Source organism: Hippopotamus amphibius, chromosome 3 (assembly GCF_030028045.1).
Source record: "Hippopotamus amphibius kiboko isolate mHipAmp2 chromosome 3, mHipAmp2.hap2, whole genome shotgun sequence".
In the NCBI taxonomy this organism is placed as follows: domain Eukaryota; kingdom Metazoa; phylum Chordata; class Mammalia; order Artiodactyla; family Hippopotamidae; genus Hippopotamus; species Hippopotamus amphibius.
In genome coordinates, this window is record NC_080188.1 from 167,944,633 (window position 1) to 167,962,034 (window position 17,402).

Below are 17,402 nucleotides of genomic sequence, written 5' to 3' on the forward strand. Positions count from 1 at the left end.
CATATACAAACAAGGTTAGAAATTTCGCTATTAGAAATTATTAATCCAGGACTCCCATATCAGGCAGGCTTTCCAACTGCTTAGGCAAAACAAAGCAAAAAACCATTGTAAACATTTATTTGTTCAATCCTAGAACAAATGAAGTATATAAACTTCAAAAAATGCACAATATGGCATGAGACAGCTGTAATCAAAGTTGATGAGCCAACTGTTCATGAAAAGAAAATGTTAGGGTTTTTGATTCTATATTTACTTACTTTTAACTCTTACTTCAAAGGTTGCAGTCTGAACAGCTAGAATACATTCAGTGAAAAGGAATTTTCCACTTAGCTTGAGGCCAAGAAATAAAATAGGCCTAAAACTCTTTTAAATTATAGTTTTGATTATGTTCAGATTCCTCTGCATGGGCCACCCACTAATGATTTCAATCTGTTAAGATAAGCTAAATATACTCACGTATGCACACATACACATGGGTATACAAACACTGTGCACATGTTCGTGGCTCCTGAGGCAGGGGTCTCGTATCTGCCTGCAGTTGGAAGCAGCCCTTGATAAGAAAAAGTTTAGCTTATTTATATCACACTTATTTAAATCAGGTCCTGGAGGACAAAATATTTTTGAAAATTATAGCTAAAACTGCTAGCAGATTCTAGGGAATAAATTTAGGTTTTAACAAGGGCAAAACTGCCCTTTGAAAACTATGCTTTCTGATCCTTCCACTGCTCATGTACATTCTAACCTTAACTTTGTGCTGTGAATAAAAGGTTAGGTGAGACTTAAGAAAAAAAAAATGTTAGACTCCTTCCTATACCTCTTGTGAACTGACCTTCAGGCACAGCGGCTTCAGGGGTCAAAGGCCACTGGCTTTCAGGGGAACAACATCCACCCTTTCATTAATGACACCGATGCCAGTATGTTTCTCAGCCAGGCTTAAAGTCAGCACTCAATCTCATTCTCCTCCACCTAGGGGGAACAGCAACACCAGAAATCAGTTTACAATAGTTTCCCATGTGATTGCTTAGTTCAGCCTAAGCAGCAACACATGTGTGTATGAACACAGACCTCTGGTGTTGCTGTCTGTTATGCCTTTAAATAAAGGACATACAAGGAGCAATGCTGTCCCTAGCTCCCCCAACTGTCTGCCTTCCTCGTCACAGCCTGAATTCTTCAACGCTTTGTATCAGAAGTCAATGAGATACTCAAAAAAAAAAAAAAAAAAAAATTACAATAAGCTTCAGGCATACTTAAATTATCTAACTGTCCTTAAAGTCACCAAGTGCAGAAAAAAAAAAAAAAAGCCAAGAAATGAATCCTGCCTTTATAATCTGTGGGTTTAAAAAAGTCTGACGTCAAAATTAAGTATTTGAGAATTCAGGATTGAACAAAACAGTGGGAAGCAGGGGGAATCATACTCTGAACAACATTTTGACCAGGGCTAAAGTTTTACTTTAGTAATAATTATTTTGAGGTTGCTAGATGCAACCAAAGGAGAATACTGTGATTTTCAAGGAAAAAAACTTTTGACGTATTTTGAATATTTCATATAAGGACAGCAAATTAAATCATCCAGATTTCCATTATAACACTCCCTCCCTTCCAATAAAATACAGTGCCCCCAGAAGAGTCTAATCCATATGAGCCTTCCTGGGAGTAATAATTACTACACCCTGGAATGCTCTCAGGAAGAACAGCAAGCAGGCTGAGAAACATACTGTCACTGTTAGAACAACCTCCTCCCTTTATGTTCAGTTTTATAAGTTTAACAGAATAAAAGTGTGCTAATTTAACTCACAAAGACTGAGGCTCTCCTTCAGCTTTACAATAAGCCCTTAGACCTTCAATCATAGGACTCTTGACAGCTGGCAACTTTCAAGCTGATGGGAAATTGGACCTAGATGCAACGCCATCTACCTCTGAAGACTAAATAAACTGAAGTGCCTAACTCGACTCATGAAAGAAACAAACATTATAACTGCTTCTAATACTACAGTGAATAATAAACTCACCACCTCCGGCTGATTTTTAAATCAATTATGGACAAACCACTACTTGCAGCTACAATTTTTGCCTCTCAGATTCATACGAGACCCTAAAAGTCTAGCAACACAAACAGCAGATTTTCGCAGAACTTCTCATACAGCTAGAATCACACTCCTAAGTGAAAACCATGGTAAACTGCACATTACAAATCAATGACAATTTTTCTTGGGCAAAGTGACATATTTTCTCACAATTTGCTGCTAATCCACAAAGTGAACCAGGTAACACGTACAAAAAGAGAACAATGAATATACAAAACCCTAACTTACTACAGAAGGAAAAGAGTGAAACAAGCAAACCTGTTGTGATCAGGACCCACTTGGGTGTACTTATATTCTCCTTGGATCTTTTCTTTTTGGAAATATTGGTTCAGACGAGCCTTAGCATTTTCCAAGGTCCAGTTTCCATGAAGCCCAGCATTTAAATCCACTTCTTCAGATTCAAGGGTCTGTTGAATCAAAGATAATTAAATTTGGCTGCACTAAGTTTAGTTTAGTTATGTATATTTAAAGCACAAAAATTTATAACAATACCGTTTTTGTACCATGCTTTATAATGCATAAGTTTTTGTTTTTGTTTTTTTTTTAGTTTCTAATCCTAGTCAAAATTGAGCCAGAATTAGTTTTTACTCCATGTGATGGCCCTATTGTACAAACAAGCTATTAGTTAATGTACTGTATTTAAACTGTTCCAAGGAAACCATTGACAAATTTTTTTAACCTGGTTTTAACACTTTACATATATACAGTGGAAAAGTAAGCTACCTTATCATAACACTTTTACTATGAGTGCTCATGAAATGAGATTTACTGAGGCAACTACATTTCCTACAAAGCAGATTAAGAGACCTTTTATTAACACCATGAAAAATACTCTTTTATTTCACAGGCAATTCTATTGACCAGATTTAACAGGCAGCTTAAGTTTATGGTGTTTTGCGTGAATAATCAGTCTCAAGTAACTACTTAAAACAATCACCAAATTATTAAGTTGCAAATACCCAAGTCCTAAATCCATTCCAGGAGATGTTACACAGGGTTACAGCCTTACCGCTTGTACTTCTTGTTCTTCTTTTCTAGAGTAATAATCCTTCAAGTTGGCTCCTCGATCCCAGGTGGGCCCAGGAGCACCATAGCCAGAGGCCCCAATTCCAGAATTATTTTCTATTATGGGAAGAAAATGATTGTTCTCTTGATGAGTCAAACTGTACAAAGATTCTAAATATTTTTTAAAAATACTCCTAATTTAAATTTGAGCACTCCATTATAGAAATCCAAGGTTTCATTTATTTGGAAATGGGCCTGATGTCTCTATGACTTACTTGAAAAGTGTTACATGACTGAATATAGGTCTAAATTGCTAATTCCAAAGATGGTATGCAGGAGGGTGCTACTAGTAACGATCATAAGTGACTGATGACCCAGCATACATTACCAGTGTAGCTCTGAGCTGTTACATATGTAATAACTGATTAAATGATAAAACTGTTTCTTTGCTATATATGACCCTGAAAGAAAGCTAACTACTAGTGCTAGAGATGGAAATAAGAAGCTGAAAAGGTGTTAAAAAGTGATGAATCTTGATGAGAAAGCAGAGTAACTAAAAACAGTAAATATTGACTGAAACTCCTAAGTTTATTATATGCTTTTTTAGAGTTTACTCTTCATAACAATCTTATAAGTAAATACTACTGTTATTCTTATTTCATAAACGCTGGATCTGAGACTTAGGTAGCTTGACAAATATTCCAGTTAATCTACCCTACAGTGGACACACTAATAAAAGTTTTGGTATATACAGAATTCAGCAATGACTGGGATCCATAAGTCAAACAAACAAGCCTACAATATATTTGGTATAAATAAGTTAGAAACAAGAAAGGGCAGTAAATAAGACCCCTTTAACCAAATGTTCTAGCCTGTGCAAAATCTACCTAGAGATCAAAAACTAGTAAAAACTAGTGACAGCACGGATTTGAGCTGTACCACTTTATAAAGGAGATTATATAATCTTGTGGTTGGAGTGGGATGAACTGGGAGATTGGGATTGGGATATATACACTATAATAAGAAAAAATATCAAACTGTGCACTGTAAATATATGCAGTTTATTGTATGTCAATGGTATCTCACTTATAGTTCTTAAAAAAATAAAAAAATCTGGTGGTATTTGCAAACTTACGTGGGTCTTGGGTTCTCTCAACATTATGAGTTTACTGTAGTTATTTCTATCTATCCTCGTGAGAAAGAGAGATGATGACCATGCAAGATTGTGTATCTTATTCTTGGTCATGTAGACACATTCAAGTCCCTTACCTGCCTTGAGAGCCAGATGTGGAGGAAGAGGTCCTCCCATGCTTGTTGGTAAACCTCCACCAGTATCTGCTGTGGTGTCAGGTGTATCAGTAATTGGGGGCGGAGGGGGTGCCACCTGCAAGAGGAAAAGTCAAGGCAGTGTCAGTAATTTTCCCTTCAGACACTATTAAATTCTTTCATGCTTAGGGGAGGCCCATGTGTCACCCCTCCTTTCCTCGTAATACTGACATCTTCGTTTTCAGTATTATAAAACTATCATGTTCTCATTTCAGGCAGAAAAGGATAAGGATAGTAAAAATATTCATAATTTTCCATCTGGAGATTACATAATTATGTAGATGAAGAGTTTTTCCACAAAAAGTGATATCAGTTTCTGCTATATAATTTACCTTTTCCACTTAATATCTTTATAAATATGTTCAACTTCCAAGAAGCATCTGTTAGATGTCTACGTGGTAAACACTGTTATGCGTACTGAGGATAAAATAATGAACAAAACATGTTCGGTACTTACAGAGCTATATTCAAATAGCTGTATTCTAATGCTGTATTCTTAAAGAGCTAAATAAAGAACAAATACACAGTATGTCAAGTATAATACAATACTACCAGAAAAGAAAAACAGGGACTGTGGGAGATCACTACTTAAAGAGAACAGGCAAAGCTGCACTCGTAAGGTGACATTTGAGAAGAGATATGGAGCAGCTGAGGAGCCAACTAAGCGACTATCTGGGAGAATAGGTTTCCAGAGAAAGGGAGCATCAAGTTCCAAGGCAAATGAAAAATGCTTTACATACACCTTCTACTTCTTTAAATATTGATCTACCTAGATTTTAATGATTTAATGGATGCATTATGCATAACTCAAGCAATACCATGTTAACAGACATTTAGATTGTAGCCAATTTAACATCATAAAACAGCATTGCCATAAATTCTTTGTACTTTGGCTTGTTTCTTTTAGGAAAAATTCATGAAAGGGAAATTCCTGGGTTAAAAAGCATCAACATTTAAAATAGCACCATAGTGCTCTACAGAAAGGTTGACTTCCATACTCGCACACTATATGGGAATCTACTTCCCCACAGCCTCACCATTTCCGGGAATTACAGCATGAGTCTTACATCTTCACCAGTTTTGGTTTCATTTTCTGTTTTGGCAACCTATTGTTTTCATTTACATTTTCTTTGCCCATTATCCTATCTGGACAATTCATCATTCCCAGTAATTTCTAAGAATTTAATATTTTAGTGCTATTCATTCTGCCATACAACTTGCAAATAATTTGTCCTTCTAACTCTGTTAAATGCTGCTTAATGCTATTTTGTTTTTGTTTCTGCAGTCAAATCTAGTTTCTGCTGTGACATCCTCCGTAAAATGGCCTTTCCTATCCTAAGACCTGTTTTACATTATTTTCATACACACGTATGAACATAACACCCCTCCTCAACTTGAAACTAGTATCATGCTAATTTAGTTACTGCAAATTAAAAATAATTAAAATTCTTTACTAATATATAGTAGGAATGGATAATACTTTTAACTTTTCCAAATTTCTTGGCTATTCTTCTTGACTGTTCTTTAGCAATTATTTTTTCATCTAATTTATCAAATAATATGTTAAATTTACAGAACTTACTCAGAGATAACTGACTTCCTGATAATGAACTGACTGACATCTTACAATAACACCACCACCTGAAATATGTGGCTCTACATTTCATCAAGTCTTCTGTCTGTCTGAGACAATTCTCCATGGTTATCTTGTGCTTCTTCAAGTCTTATTTAAACATCTTCTCAAGCATGTCTGGACAGCAAATAACCTCGGAAGATGAAGACAGTATCTTCCTCCAGGGTAGGAGGCAGGTTTGTTTCCTAATAAGGATGATAAAGGTAGGTGGCAGGCTTGCCAGCAGCACCCCAAGACTAGGGGGAGTTTCCTAAGCCCAAAGTGCCTCAGCTGTGATACAGACCCACTGTGTCCTCGGCATCCACCTGGACCTTCTCCACACCACCCCCCAAGAGATTTAGGGACAAGGAGGAACTGAGGCAAACATGAAGATTATGTTGCCTACTATCCCATGAGTAACAACACCCTTAGAAGTCTTGTGTCTTCTGCCAGCATCTATGAAACTGGCAGTCTGAATTGTTAGCTTGCAAGCATGGTAAAATCTCAGGCTCTTAAAGAGTTCTTGAAGCTATCCTTCATTGAAAATCTGTTGTGCTGTTCTTACAGGTCCTACAAACTACATATTCATAAGTTCTATATAATTTTTACTATTATAGTGAGATTTTTTTCCACTTAAATTCTTTAAAATATTTACACCTCATTTCTTTCTATTACTACATCTTCCTTCTATTTCTTTTTATTTACTGCATTACACTGAGTAATGGTGATGACAGTGAACACCTTGGTCTTGTTTTAACTTTACAGAAGTTCCCCTAGCTCAGGGCATCTTAAACTATCTGCAATGAAGAGCTGGCTTTGAGTTTTCTCTCCAATCCACTGGGAACAATATTTTTGTAAAACATACAAAAACTAAATTCCTAGAAATATGAAATAGAAAAACATATAAAATACAAGCCCAAGTGTTTCAATTATTAGATTCAACAAATGTAAGTTTACTGTCAAAACATCATAAGTATTTCTAAATTCTGACTCATTTCTATATTTACCTTCTCACAAACTGTAACAAACACTTTGAGCAGCACTGCTCTAGGGCTTGTTTTTAGTATAATGTTCACTATTATTTTTAGATGATACCTTTTAGCATGTTTAGGAAGTATTTTTCTACTCCATTTCCTAAGTACTTTATTGGTAATAAGCACTTAAGTCTGTCAAATGTTCTTTTAAAAGACCTCTATTAAGTTGATCACTGAGTAGATATAAGAAAGTCTGATCACAAGGTTCTGACCCAGATCTGCTAGAAGTGTCATGTAAGATACGGCTTGTGCACCAAATTACTTTTCTAAAATATGAAACATCCTGTATTCTCAAACCCATCTAACCACTTGAGTTTTGATAAAGGACTGTGAATTTATAGTATTTACTTTTTTCTTAATTAGACTTGGGATGGACTGTTTATCTTTTACAAAGAACATTAAAAATTTTTACTTATCACTTTTGTTGATACTTTCTCTCCCTAATTCAGCAATTTCTGATTTTGTCTCTATTAATTTCCTCCAGTTTTATCTGGTGTATCTTCCTGAATTGAAAGTTACTAGTTCATTCATTTAAAAAACTACTTCCTGTATAAAAATAAAAGCATTTGATGATGTTTCTTTGAATACAACATTCCTCTAGCATTCCAGAGTTTTGATAGGCAATGTTATCTAAACAGTCTGTAATTGTAATTTTAAATTTTCACTTAGAACTAAGAGTTCAAATTTCCAAGTGTTTGGGATTTTTTTGGTCCCTTTACCACCGTCTCACATTGCCATCTTGGTTTTACCGTTATGTGCACCAGTATTTCTAATGTTAGACTGATACACTGTGAATTGATGTTTGTCCTTTCTGCTTCCTTCCTTAAAGTTTCCTCTGCTATTAATATTGCTTCTCCCATTTTATTTTGTATTTCATTTGCCTGGTACGGCTTTACTTATGTCTTTATTTTCGATCTTTCTGACTGAAAGATTTCTTTATACAGATAGCATAGGGTCTGAAGCAAATTACAGCCTACTCTTGGGACAGACTTAATAGCCAGGTCCCCGGGAAAAAAACAGTGGGCAGCACTGGTGCCACAAGGTTTACTTATCTTTCCTCTTTCCACCACCTTGCCCACTCCAGGACCACAGTTCCGTTCTACCTCTCTACCTACATCAACTTTAGAAAAAAATTGCTGCAAGATTGAGGTTTTTTCATGGGACAACTTCCTACTTTCCAGTGACAGGGAGTATTATGGATTAAATGCCTGTGCCTCCCGAAATTCATATATTGAAATCCTAACCTCCAATGTGATAGTACCAGAGTCAGGGCCTATGGGAGGTGATAAGGCCATGAGAGTGGAGCCCTTCTGAAAGGGTACAGTGCCCTTATTTAGAAAAAACAAAAAACAAAACAAAAGGACAGAGAACTCCTTCTCCAGACACTGAATCAGACAGAACCTTGATCTTACACTTGCCAGCTTATCTAAGTGTGAGAAATAAGTTTCTGTTAACAGTTTATAAGCCACTCAGTCTATAGTACTTTGTTATAGCAGCTCTAACACAGGAAGGATTTCCTTTTTTACATTTACTGATCAATTAAGATTAAGACACAGAAAAGGATATTAAAAGTGTGTCATCAGGTATAACCTTGGTTCTGCCTAAGGTCTAATGACATGAGAAAATGTTTATTATATTAAGATAAGCGAAAAGAGGTTATAAAATAGTATACGCAATATGTATTCTGTCATGTTAAAATACGCACTTAAATATCTAAATAAAAATGCATAGATTTTAGCAACACTGGCAATACTATAGTTCATTTGTCATCTTCTTTATAATCTTTGTTATCCAAAATTTTCACAATCAACATGTATTAAACACTGTAAAAGTTATTTTTTAATTCTAGAACTGACAGTAAAACATGAACTACTAATAGATAAGCAAATAGACAATTCAAAGAAGTTAGAAATAATTAACATTTATAAGAAATGGTCTACTTATTAATAATGAAAGAAACATAAATTAAAACACTACCATTTTTTTCTCTCTTAAATTAACAAATAATTTTTTTTTAAAAGACAACCAAAACTACTAAATCTATTGATATAGGTGACACATTGAAATCTACAATGGTTCAAGCACTCTGATAATCTTGCAATATTACATTAAGAATTCAACATAGTATTCAACATATACTCACCTATAGATTGATGTGACCAACCCCCCACCCAACACAGGTGACAAACTAGGTTCACTATTTCAGAAGGCATATTGTTCCTATGAGTAAACCGAACAAAATCCCCATCAAAACCCTCAAAAGATTTTCATCTAATAGAAGGAACCAAGGCCAGAAAAATTGTTCACTGTACATAATTTAAAAATTCAAGTTTAGGAAAAGAGACAAGTTGTACAGGGAATTTTCATGAATTCTCACTGTAGTCACTTTTCTGGGGAATGCCTGTTTGTTTAAAGTTGATCTATTAAGGTTATAAGGTTTTGTTCAAGATGAAGAAATTATACAGCTCCCTGTCAAGTAATATCAAAAGATTAATTATGGTTTAGTCTAAGTAAATGTTAAGAATTGATGCATTCATTACAAAGAAGATACAAGTGCCAATGCCTGAGAGAATGCAAAGCTTACAGAGTAGTATCAACAAAAGATGGAATAATTATGGTATGGAATAGTTAAGGGTATATAGGACCATACCCTACTAAGTGAGGGAATGATAAAACACAAAATTAAGGAGCAGTCAGAGAGACAGGAAGAAAATTAAGAAGAATGGGTAATAAAGAAGACAAAGGAAGAGTGATGGAGGATAGATGGAGGATAAATAATATCAGGCCGAACACTGATTAGGTAAAAAAAAAAAAAAAAAAAAAAAAAAAGGGAGGGGTGGGGGAGTGTTCAGTTTACATTACGAACAATTCTTTTTTGATATAGCAGAAAATACCACAAGCAAAAATAAAGACGTAAAGGAAAAACTGGGAAAAAAAATTAGTAACATATCACAGATAAAAGGTTAATACTGCTAATGCGCAAATAAAAATATGAGAAAAATAATGGATTAAAATGTTACATCTGAATGTGCTAAAATTAAAAATACAGTACTTTCTGGTATGGCCAAGTAAGCTCCTACTAGACTGACTCCTGCAGATAACATGAACTCTAGGAGAGAAAAAACTATACACGGGCACTAAAAACTGAGCAAAAGCTGGCAGATTCTGGAAGGAACTTGAAATGAGAAAGCAAGAAATAGCAAGGGTATAATTCCTGTTTATTATGCCTTTTAGTCCTAGGGAAGACCACCTGAGGCAGCTAAAACTCAATAGAAAACCCAGTTTTCCTGTCCTGATATATCAGAGGATAAGAATTTGGGGAAACCAAAGCTGCTAGAAAGTGGGAAAGGAATCCTAGAAAGTAAAGAAGGAGGAATCTCAAATTCTGTGTATAAACTCTCCCCAAATCTCTGGCTAACCCTTAAACTACACATATACAGGAAAGAATCCAAGCCTCCTACTGTAGGATCAGAAAACTTAAGTGAGATTTGTGCTATCACTCAAAAGATGGTGTTTGCAGTTTGAGTCCAACTAAATTAATTGCTTGACAACACAACAACAAAATTAATACTCTTTGGAGGAATACATTATTCATTTAGAGTCTCCACAACATAATATTCACAATGCCCAGGATATAATCCAAAATTACTTGACAAACAAAGAGGAAAAATCCCAAGAGAAAGCACAATCAACAAAGAGAAAACCTGAGATGGCTCAGATGTTAGAATTAGCAGTCAAGGATTTTAAAGCAGCTATTATAACTATGTTCACTGAATAGTGGGTAATAGAGAAGAAAACAAGGTAAGAAATGCCATCAGAAAAATTAAATCTGTTAAAAAAAAAGGTGATAATTCTAGAAATGAAAAAAATAGCATCTGAAAAAGAAAATTACTGAGGGACTTAACAGAAAAATGGAACTGACAAGAGAAAGCAATCAGTGAACTTGAATATACTGATTATCTTCAACATATATTGAACATATATATGAAATCATCCAATTGGAAGAATAAAGAGAAAGGAAGAGAAAAAGAAGAGAGCCTCCAGGACCTTTGGGATAACATCAGAAGGTTTAACATACATGTTAATATAAGAGTCCCAGAAAAAGAGGAGGAAAAAAATGAAGCAGAAAAAGTCTTTTAAAAATAATAGCCAAAAGTTTCCCAAATTTGGTGAAAGACATAAATTTACAGATTCAAGTATCTCAGCAAACCTGAAGCATGACAAGTACAAAGAAAACCATGTCTAGTTACATCACAGTGAAACCAAAGATAAAAAAATGAAAGCAACCAAAGAAAACATTACACATAGGGGGAAATGATTTGATTACTGCTGACTTCTCATCAGAAAACAATGGAAGTAAGACAACAACGGAACATTATCTTTAAAGTGATGAAAGAAAACTGCATATCCACTGAAAATATTCAAGAAAGAAGGTAAAATAAAAACATTTTTACCTAAAAGAAAGAGAATTTGCCACTGGCAGACCTACACTACAAAAGAGGAAGAGACTAAAAGAAACAGAATAGCACGTAACAGATGGAGCAAAGGCCAATGGCTTCAAATATCTCAAAGATATTTGCAATATTCTTTTCATAGCCAGAAAGAGTCTTCAATGTCATCTTGTCCAATCCCCTCATTTTATAGATGGTTCAACCAATCTAATTAAAAATCCTGTAATTATCTAGTGATACAATATTCTAGAAAGTAAGACAATTTCTGGGTAAAAGCAATGGAAGGAAAAAAAACATGTATTTTTACCTTTATAAGCAAGTTAGAATACAAAAACTCAGTGAAAAGTGTTAAAATTGATATATTATTTCTAAAGGTTTTATAAAAACTGTATCTTTCATGGAATACCTAAGGCATCTACTTAAGTCATAATGTGAATATTTTTAAACATGAACAATACCTCAATTTTTGGGAAAATTCAAACTTTCATTTTTTAATTAAATGATAAAGTTTGGGACTTCCCTGGTGGTCCAGTGGTTAAGACTCCACACTCCCAATGCAGGGGGCCCAGGTTCAATCCCTGGTCAGGGAACTAGATCCCGCATGCCGCAACTAAGGATCCTGCATACCGCAATTAAAGATCCTGCAGGCGGCAATGAAGATCCCTCCTGCCGCAAACTAAGGCCAGTGCAGCCAAATAAATAAACAAAAAAAAATTTTTTTAAATGTTACTGACTTTTACTAACATTTTAAAAATGTTATATTTATAAATACACAGACTATAACAGGCTCTGAAAAATCAGTTTTGAATGAATGAAATACACAAAACCATAAAATATACAGATTAAAGGGATTTCCCAAGCCCACAAGTCAGGTACATGAGAATGAAATCCAAATCTTCAGGAAATCATCCTAGTTCTGTGAGAAAACAAAATGCCAAAGTTCACTAAGGAACACATTAATATACTGTTTGAAAACAACACTGAAAAATTATCACCCTGGGCGTCCATACATATGGATTAGCATAACCTTATAACATACATCTCAAGCGCTTGGCCATACTTACCCCAACAGCTGGGACTTCTTCACTCTTTACTTCATTTATTCGCACCAAATAGTTAACAAAGTCTCTGGCAGCATTGCTCTGTGCATCTTTTTTATTGGTGGAATTACCCATGCCAGTGTAATTATATCCTTCCACTCGAACCTTTAACAGTCAAGAAAAAAAATACCCTGAGAGACTGACCTGGGTAATTCTGGGATTTAAAATTTTCAGTATTCACTAGTCCATTAAGGGATTACAGCTGACTGTTGGAAATATACTCTATAAACATACTGAAAAAAACACGCTTAAGAGAATTCACCGGTTGTCTTATAAAAAAAGCTTAATTCGTGTTGTCCAGTAATAAAGTAATTCAAAAACAAGAATGTTAACTTATGTGGCTCAGATATTCTCTTCTCATGTAACAGAATGTTCCAGTCTACGGCCATATCACCCCAAACACACCCGATCTTGTCTCATGTAACAGAATGTTCCACATTAAAATCTGACTTTGTAAGACCCAAAGCACTTTATATTTATTTATCTTAAAGCACTGTGACTTGAAGCAATCAAGAACTGATCTACTTTCTACTGGAATTAGTAAAACTACAAACAGCTGATCCAACTTTTCAACCTGCACTACTGGTACTGTGGAAGCTGTGGAAGATTCACGTTCTAATTAGAATAATTTACCTATCAGATTGTTTTCAAAGTAATGCTAGGGTAATTCCCTGGCAGTCCAGGGGTTAGGACTTGGCACTATCATGGGGGGCGGGGGGCAGGTTCAATCCCTGGTCAGGGAACTAAGACCTCACAAGCTGCGTGGTGCAACCAAAAATAAAACAGTAATGCTCACCTGAAAATGATTTATAATGAAATAGAAATAGGCAAGTCACAATAAAGAGCATTCCCAAAGTACAACACATTAACATTTTCAAACAGAAAACATTCTTTTAATAACAAAATAAGCTTCAAAAGTCACATAAATGTAAACTGTATTTTTTTAGTACCTCGCACATGAATTTCTGCCTGTTTTTGTTCCCCACTGCTCTAATTTCATAGGATGGGGTCATCTTCCTTTTGCCACACCAGGCATACAGAAAATTTTTAACATCACCCATGATTCAAGTGTATTCTTCAGACCTAAGAAACAGGTCAGTTAAAAACAGCATTATTCATAAGCACAAACACTGGAAATTACCAATCTGGAAATAACCAATGGCTGGAATTTACTGAAAACCTAGGTTAAGTACAGGATATTCTATCATGCTGCTATTAACATTGCCTATGAAGAAATTTTAATGACATAACTGGAAAGTCTATGACACGTTTTAAGAAAAAGCAGGATACTAAAGCATGACTTGAACTACACAAAAGGTATGCATAGGTAAATCAAGACTGGAAAAGAAATATCCCCCCCATCAGATAGTTATCTTAAGGTAACTTCAAGTGATTTTTATCTTAAAGGACATTTTATGTAATGTCCTACTTTTTACAAGAGCACTTTATGTGCTTTATCTAATTTAATCCTAACAACAATGGTAGATAAGACTGTACAAGGTAGAGCCTACTATATCATCTCTTTACAGAGAAAGAAACTAGTGCACAGAAAGTTTTAGTAACTTTTCTAAGTTATCCACTGTGGAGGCCTAAATTCAAACCCAAACTACTATATTAAGAAATGGTCATCAGTCATTTTGTATATAAATCCAATAGTTTATCCTCATTTGGATTATGTCTCATAGCAGACTGTCCTCAAAGTTGTAGGCAATATATTATGTTAGTAAGTCCACATACAGCACTTAAACTGAAAACAGTAATCAATGAACTTAAATATTCTGTACCAAATCTCTCCTTTAGGCCTTATTATTCATTAAAATTTGAGAATATTACAACTTCTTGAAGTGCAACCTACCATACTTGTTGGCACTCTCCCTCTACTCCAGGTTACAAGACAGCAAAAGATGTAGAGCCTGAGTCTAAAATCTGAGTCTGCATTACAAGCAAGGTATCTGACACTAAGTTAAGAACCCGAGAAAATATGCTACGAATTTAGTTTGCTGTGATGCCAGAAGAAACCCCACTGCTAGCATTAAGTCTCTGTCCTCTGTTAATGCTTAGTGTATTTTGTTAGCACCTAAGTCTTGTGTCCTCAAACTGGACCCTAGGATAAAAAGTTTATTCTGTAGTCATAGGTTAACCCTGGGGACATCCTATTAATGAAAAGCTGTGGAAAGCTGACAATGTCTATCTACAAATGCAAACCGTAAACAATTAATTAAAAAATAAGCCCTCAGGGTGAATGAGTAACATGAAATATGAAGGACTGCACTATCAAATTCCTTTCTCCCTCAGCAGTCTCATCTAACTCCATAATATTAAATATCAACTACAGTATATGCTAATGATGCCCAAATATATATTCAAGGTTTAGTGTTTTCTCTTTAAGCTCCAAAATCAAGTTCATCCTACTGCAGCACTAGCAGACCCATTTGAATGCTAACTTGGCATCGCGGTCAAAACAGAACTTTAAATTTCCTCCCCAAACCTCTTCCTCTTCTCCCCAATCCCAGTGTTCCCATCTCCCTAAATGGCACCACCATCCACCAAGTTACTCAAGTCACCGTTTGGTAATTTCCCAGTCCCTCAAGATTCTCCATAGCTAACCAATGTAGAGCCCTTATTATGTGCCGGTTGGTATCCTTGAAGCAGCATCCACGTGAACTATATTATGTAACCCTTACAACACTATATAGATAAACATTATTATTATCCCCTTTTGCAGGTGAGTAAACTTACAACAGGAAAGAGCTAAATAGGGCTCCACGTTCCCTGTTTCTTTGACTTTAGCCTTTGCTTTTTGTTGCTTTTGTTACTATTATAATCATACATAATAGCCTGCCTCAGGGAACCCTGCCCCTCTCTGCCTGAATGTTAAAGTGCCTCTGGTCAGCTCACAAGCAATCTGACCCCGCCCACCTGTGAAAGGCTTCAAGAAAGAAATTAACACATCCCCTCACGGAGGCTGGTCATTCCCCAGATGTTCTGCCAGGCTGACCGCCCTTTTTCTTTACCTGCCGGCCACCTCTCCTTCTCTATTCTACCTTTTTACCTTACTTCCTTACAGCCTCTTCCGCTCTGATTCTACAAAAGAAATTGGCGTATCCAGATCCAAACAAAATGGTTTTTCGGGGACACACGTCTGCCAACCTCTCGGTCAGCCAGCTTTCGGAATAAAGTCATATTCTTTGCCTCAACACCTCCTCTCTGATTCACTGGCCTGTCCTGCAGCGAGCAGAGCGACCTTGCATTCGGTAGCAAACTGAGCCAAAGGATAACCTGTCCCAGGAGACAGAGCTCCTAACTGGGGGACCCAGAATTCCAAGCCAGCTAGTCCTAATCTAATACGGATCTATTGCGTACTTCTGCCTCCAAAACATGTCTCCAATGCATTCGCTTCCCTCCCTTCTCCCTGCTACCACTACGGCACACCGCGAGTACGGCAATAACGTCCTAAATGATTCCCATTTCCACTCTGCCTACCCCAAAATCCATTCTCCTCAACACACTCCAGTCACAGGACCTTCTTTCAGTTTCTTTCCAATCCCTTCCAGAGAGCACTAACTAATCCCTTCTACCCTCTGCAGTTTTGCTTTTCCTACGCATCTCCATAGCTGACGCATTCTCCGCCCCACGGCCGCGATATCTGCTCAAAAAGGGCTACCTCCTTCGAAAGCCTGCCCTGGCCACCCTATCTACAGTGGCTCTCTCCTTTTACACTAACCCCTAGTGATCTTTTTTACCGAAACCGCAGACGTCTGTTTTCCTACTGCCTCCCCACCCGCGCCAAGACCGCACCCTCTGGGACGGAAGAGCGAGGACTGGTTCCTCTCCGTCCACAGCGCCCGCAGGACAGCACCCAGCATCTGCGGCAGGAACGAACGAACGAAGGGCCCCAGGCGTGTGTGGCGCCTCAGCGGGCTCACCGCCTTCCACTCTGCGGCGACAGCGCCACCGCCTCGCGCAGGCCAGAGGGGGAAGCGGGGTCTGGCTGCTCCGGAGACGCGAGCCGGCCTGGCTGCGCGAAGAACCAGGGGGCCACCGCGCGGCCCCGGGCAGCGCCAGCGCGGCGCCGCGAGCAGCGCGCAACCCGCCATCCGGGAACCCGGCGGGCCGGCGCCCCCTCCCCCCACCCGCCGCCGCCGCCGCCGCCTCCCGTGCCGGGCCACAAAGCCCGGCTACAGAGCCGCGGGGCCCACGCGGGCCCAACGAGGGACGACGACGTCCTTCCCTTACCGGCGTCCGCTTCCTGGTGCCCGAGAGCACAGCCCTCTTAGGGCCGTCCGTGGCTTCGGCCTTAGCGACAGACACACGGCGAGAGTAAAGCCACCTGCGCGGAGGCGGCGGCGGCGGGGAAATGGCTCCGACCGCGGCGCCAGGGGGGCGGGGTCAGTGCGCTAGGCATGCGCAGAAAGCGCACTTGGCACCCAGGGTGCCCGGAGGGAGAGGCGGGGCTGCAGCTACCTAGCGGCGGGGAGCGTCCCGTCGCCTGGGAGGCCCGCCGCCCCTGGCCCCCGGAGCCCCAGCCCTGCTTCCTCCTGTAGTCTGCTACCTGCTTTTGAGAGTTTTGGCGAGTTGGAGACCTGTAGCATTTCAATGCAGCAAAATGTTTCGCAGCTTCTGTCATAGGGACCTGTGGTAGATGAGGTGCCCTGCGAGGACAACTGGAAATCTTAGGTGCTAACTTTTTAGGGTTGTTGGGGGTGATTAAATAAGATGGCGTGTGAAGGGGGCTTATCCTGTGTAGCTCGCACACAGTAGGTGTTCAGTAGGTGTTGTAGTGATTCACA

General features: G+C 38.0%; 1 protein-coding gene across 4 annotated transcripts in view; it reads right to left on the minus strand.

Annotated features, from left to right (window-relative positions):
* The window catches only part of DHX9 (DExH-box helicase 9), a 50,462-nt gene extending 33,476 nt beyond the window's left edge, over positions 1-16,986 (minus strand). For 3 of the 4 annotated variants that reach the window (XR_009052676.1, XM_057727633.1, XM_057727635.1), the window contains exons 1-6: positions 16,849-16,986; positions 13,563-13,695; positions 12,577-12,717; positions 4,359-4,473; positions 3,094-3,206; positions 2,343-2,491 (exon numbers count right to left, since the gene is read on the minus strand). Coding sequence is in view for 2 of the 4 variants with exons in the window: in XM_057727633.1 (XP_057583616.1) it covers positions 2,343-2,491; positions 3,094-3,206; positions 4,359-4,473; positions 12,577-12,717; positions 13,563-13,673 (629 nt within the window). In the remaining 2 variants the exon portion in view is untranslated. Of the gene's footprint in view, positions 1-829; positions 957-2,342; positions 2,492-3,093; positions 3,207-4,358; positions 4,474-12,576; positions 12,718-13,562; positions 13,696-16,848 lie in introns of those variants that run through there. The other variant, XM_057727634.1, reaches the window with a different exon arrangement.
* Positions 16,987-17,402: the final 416 nt, after the last annotated feature.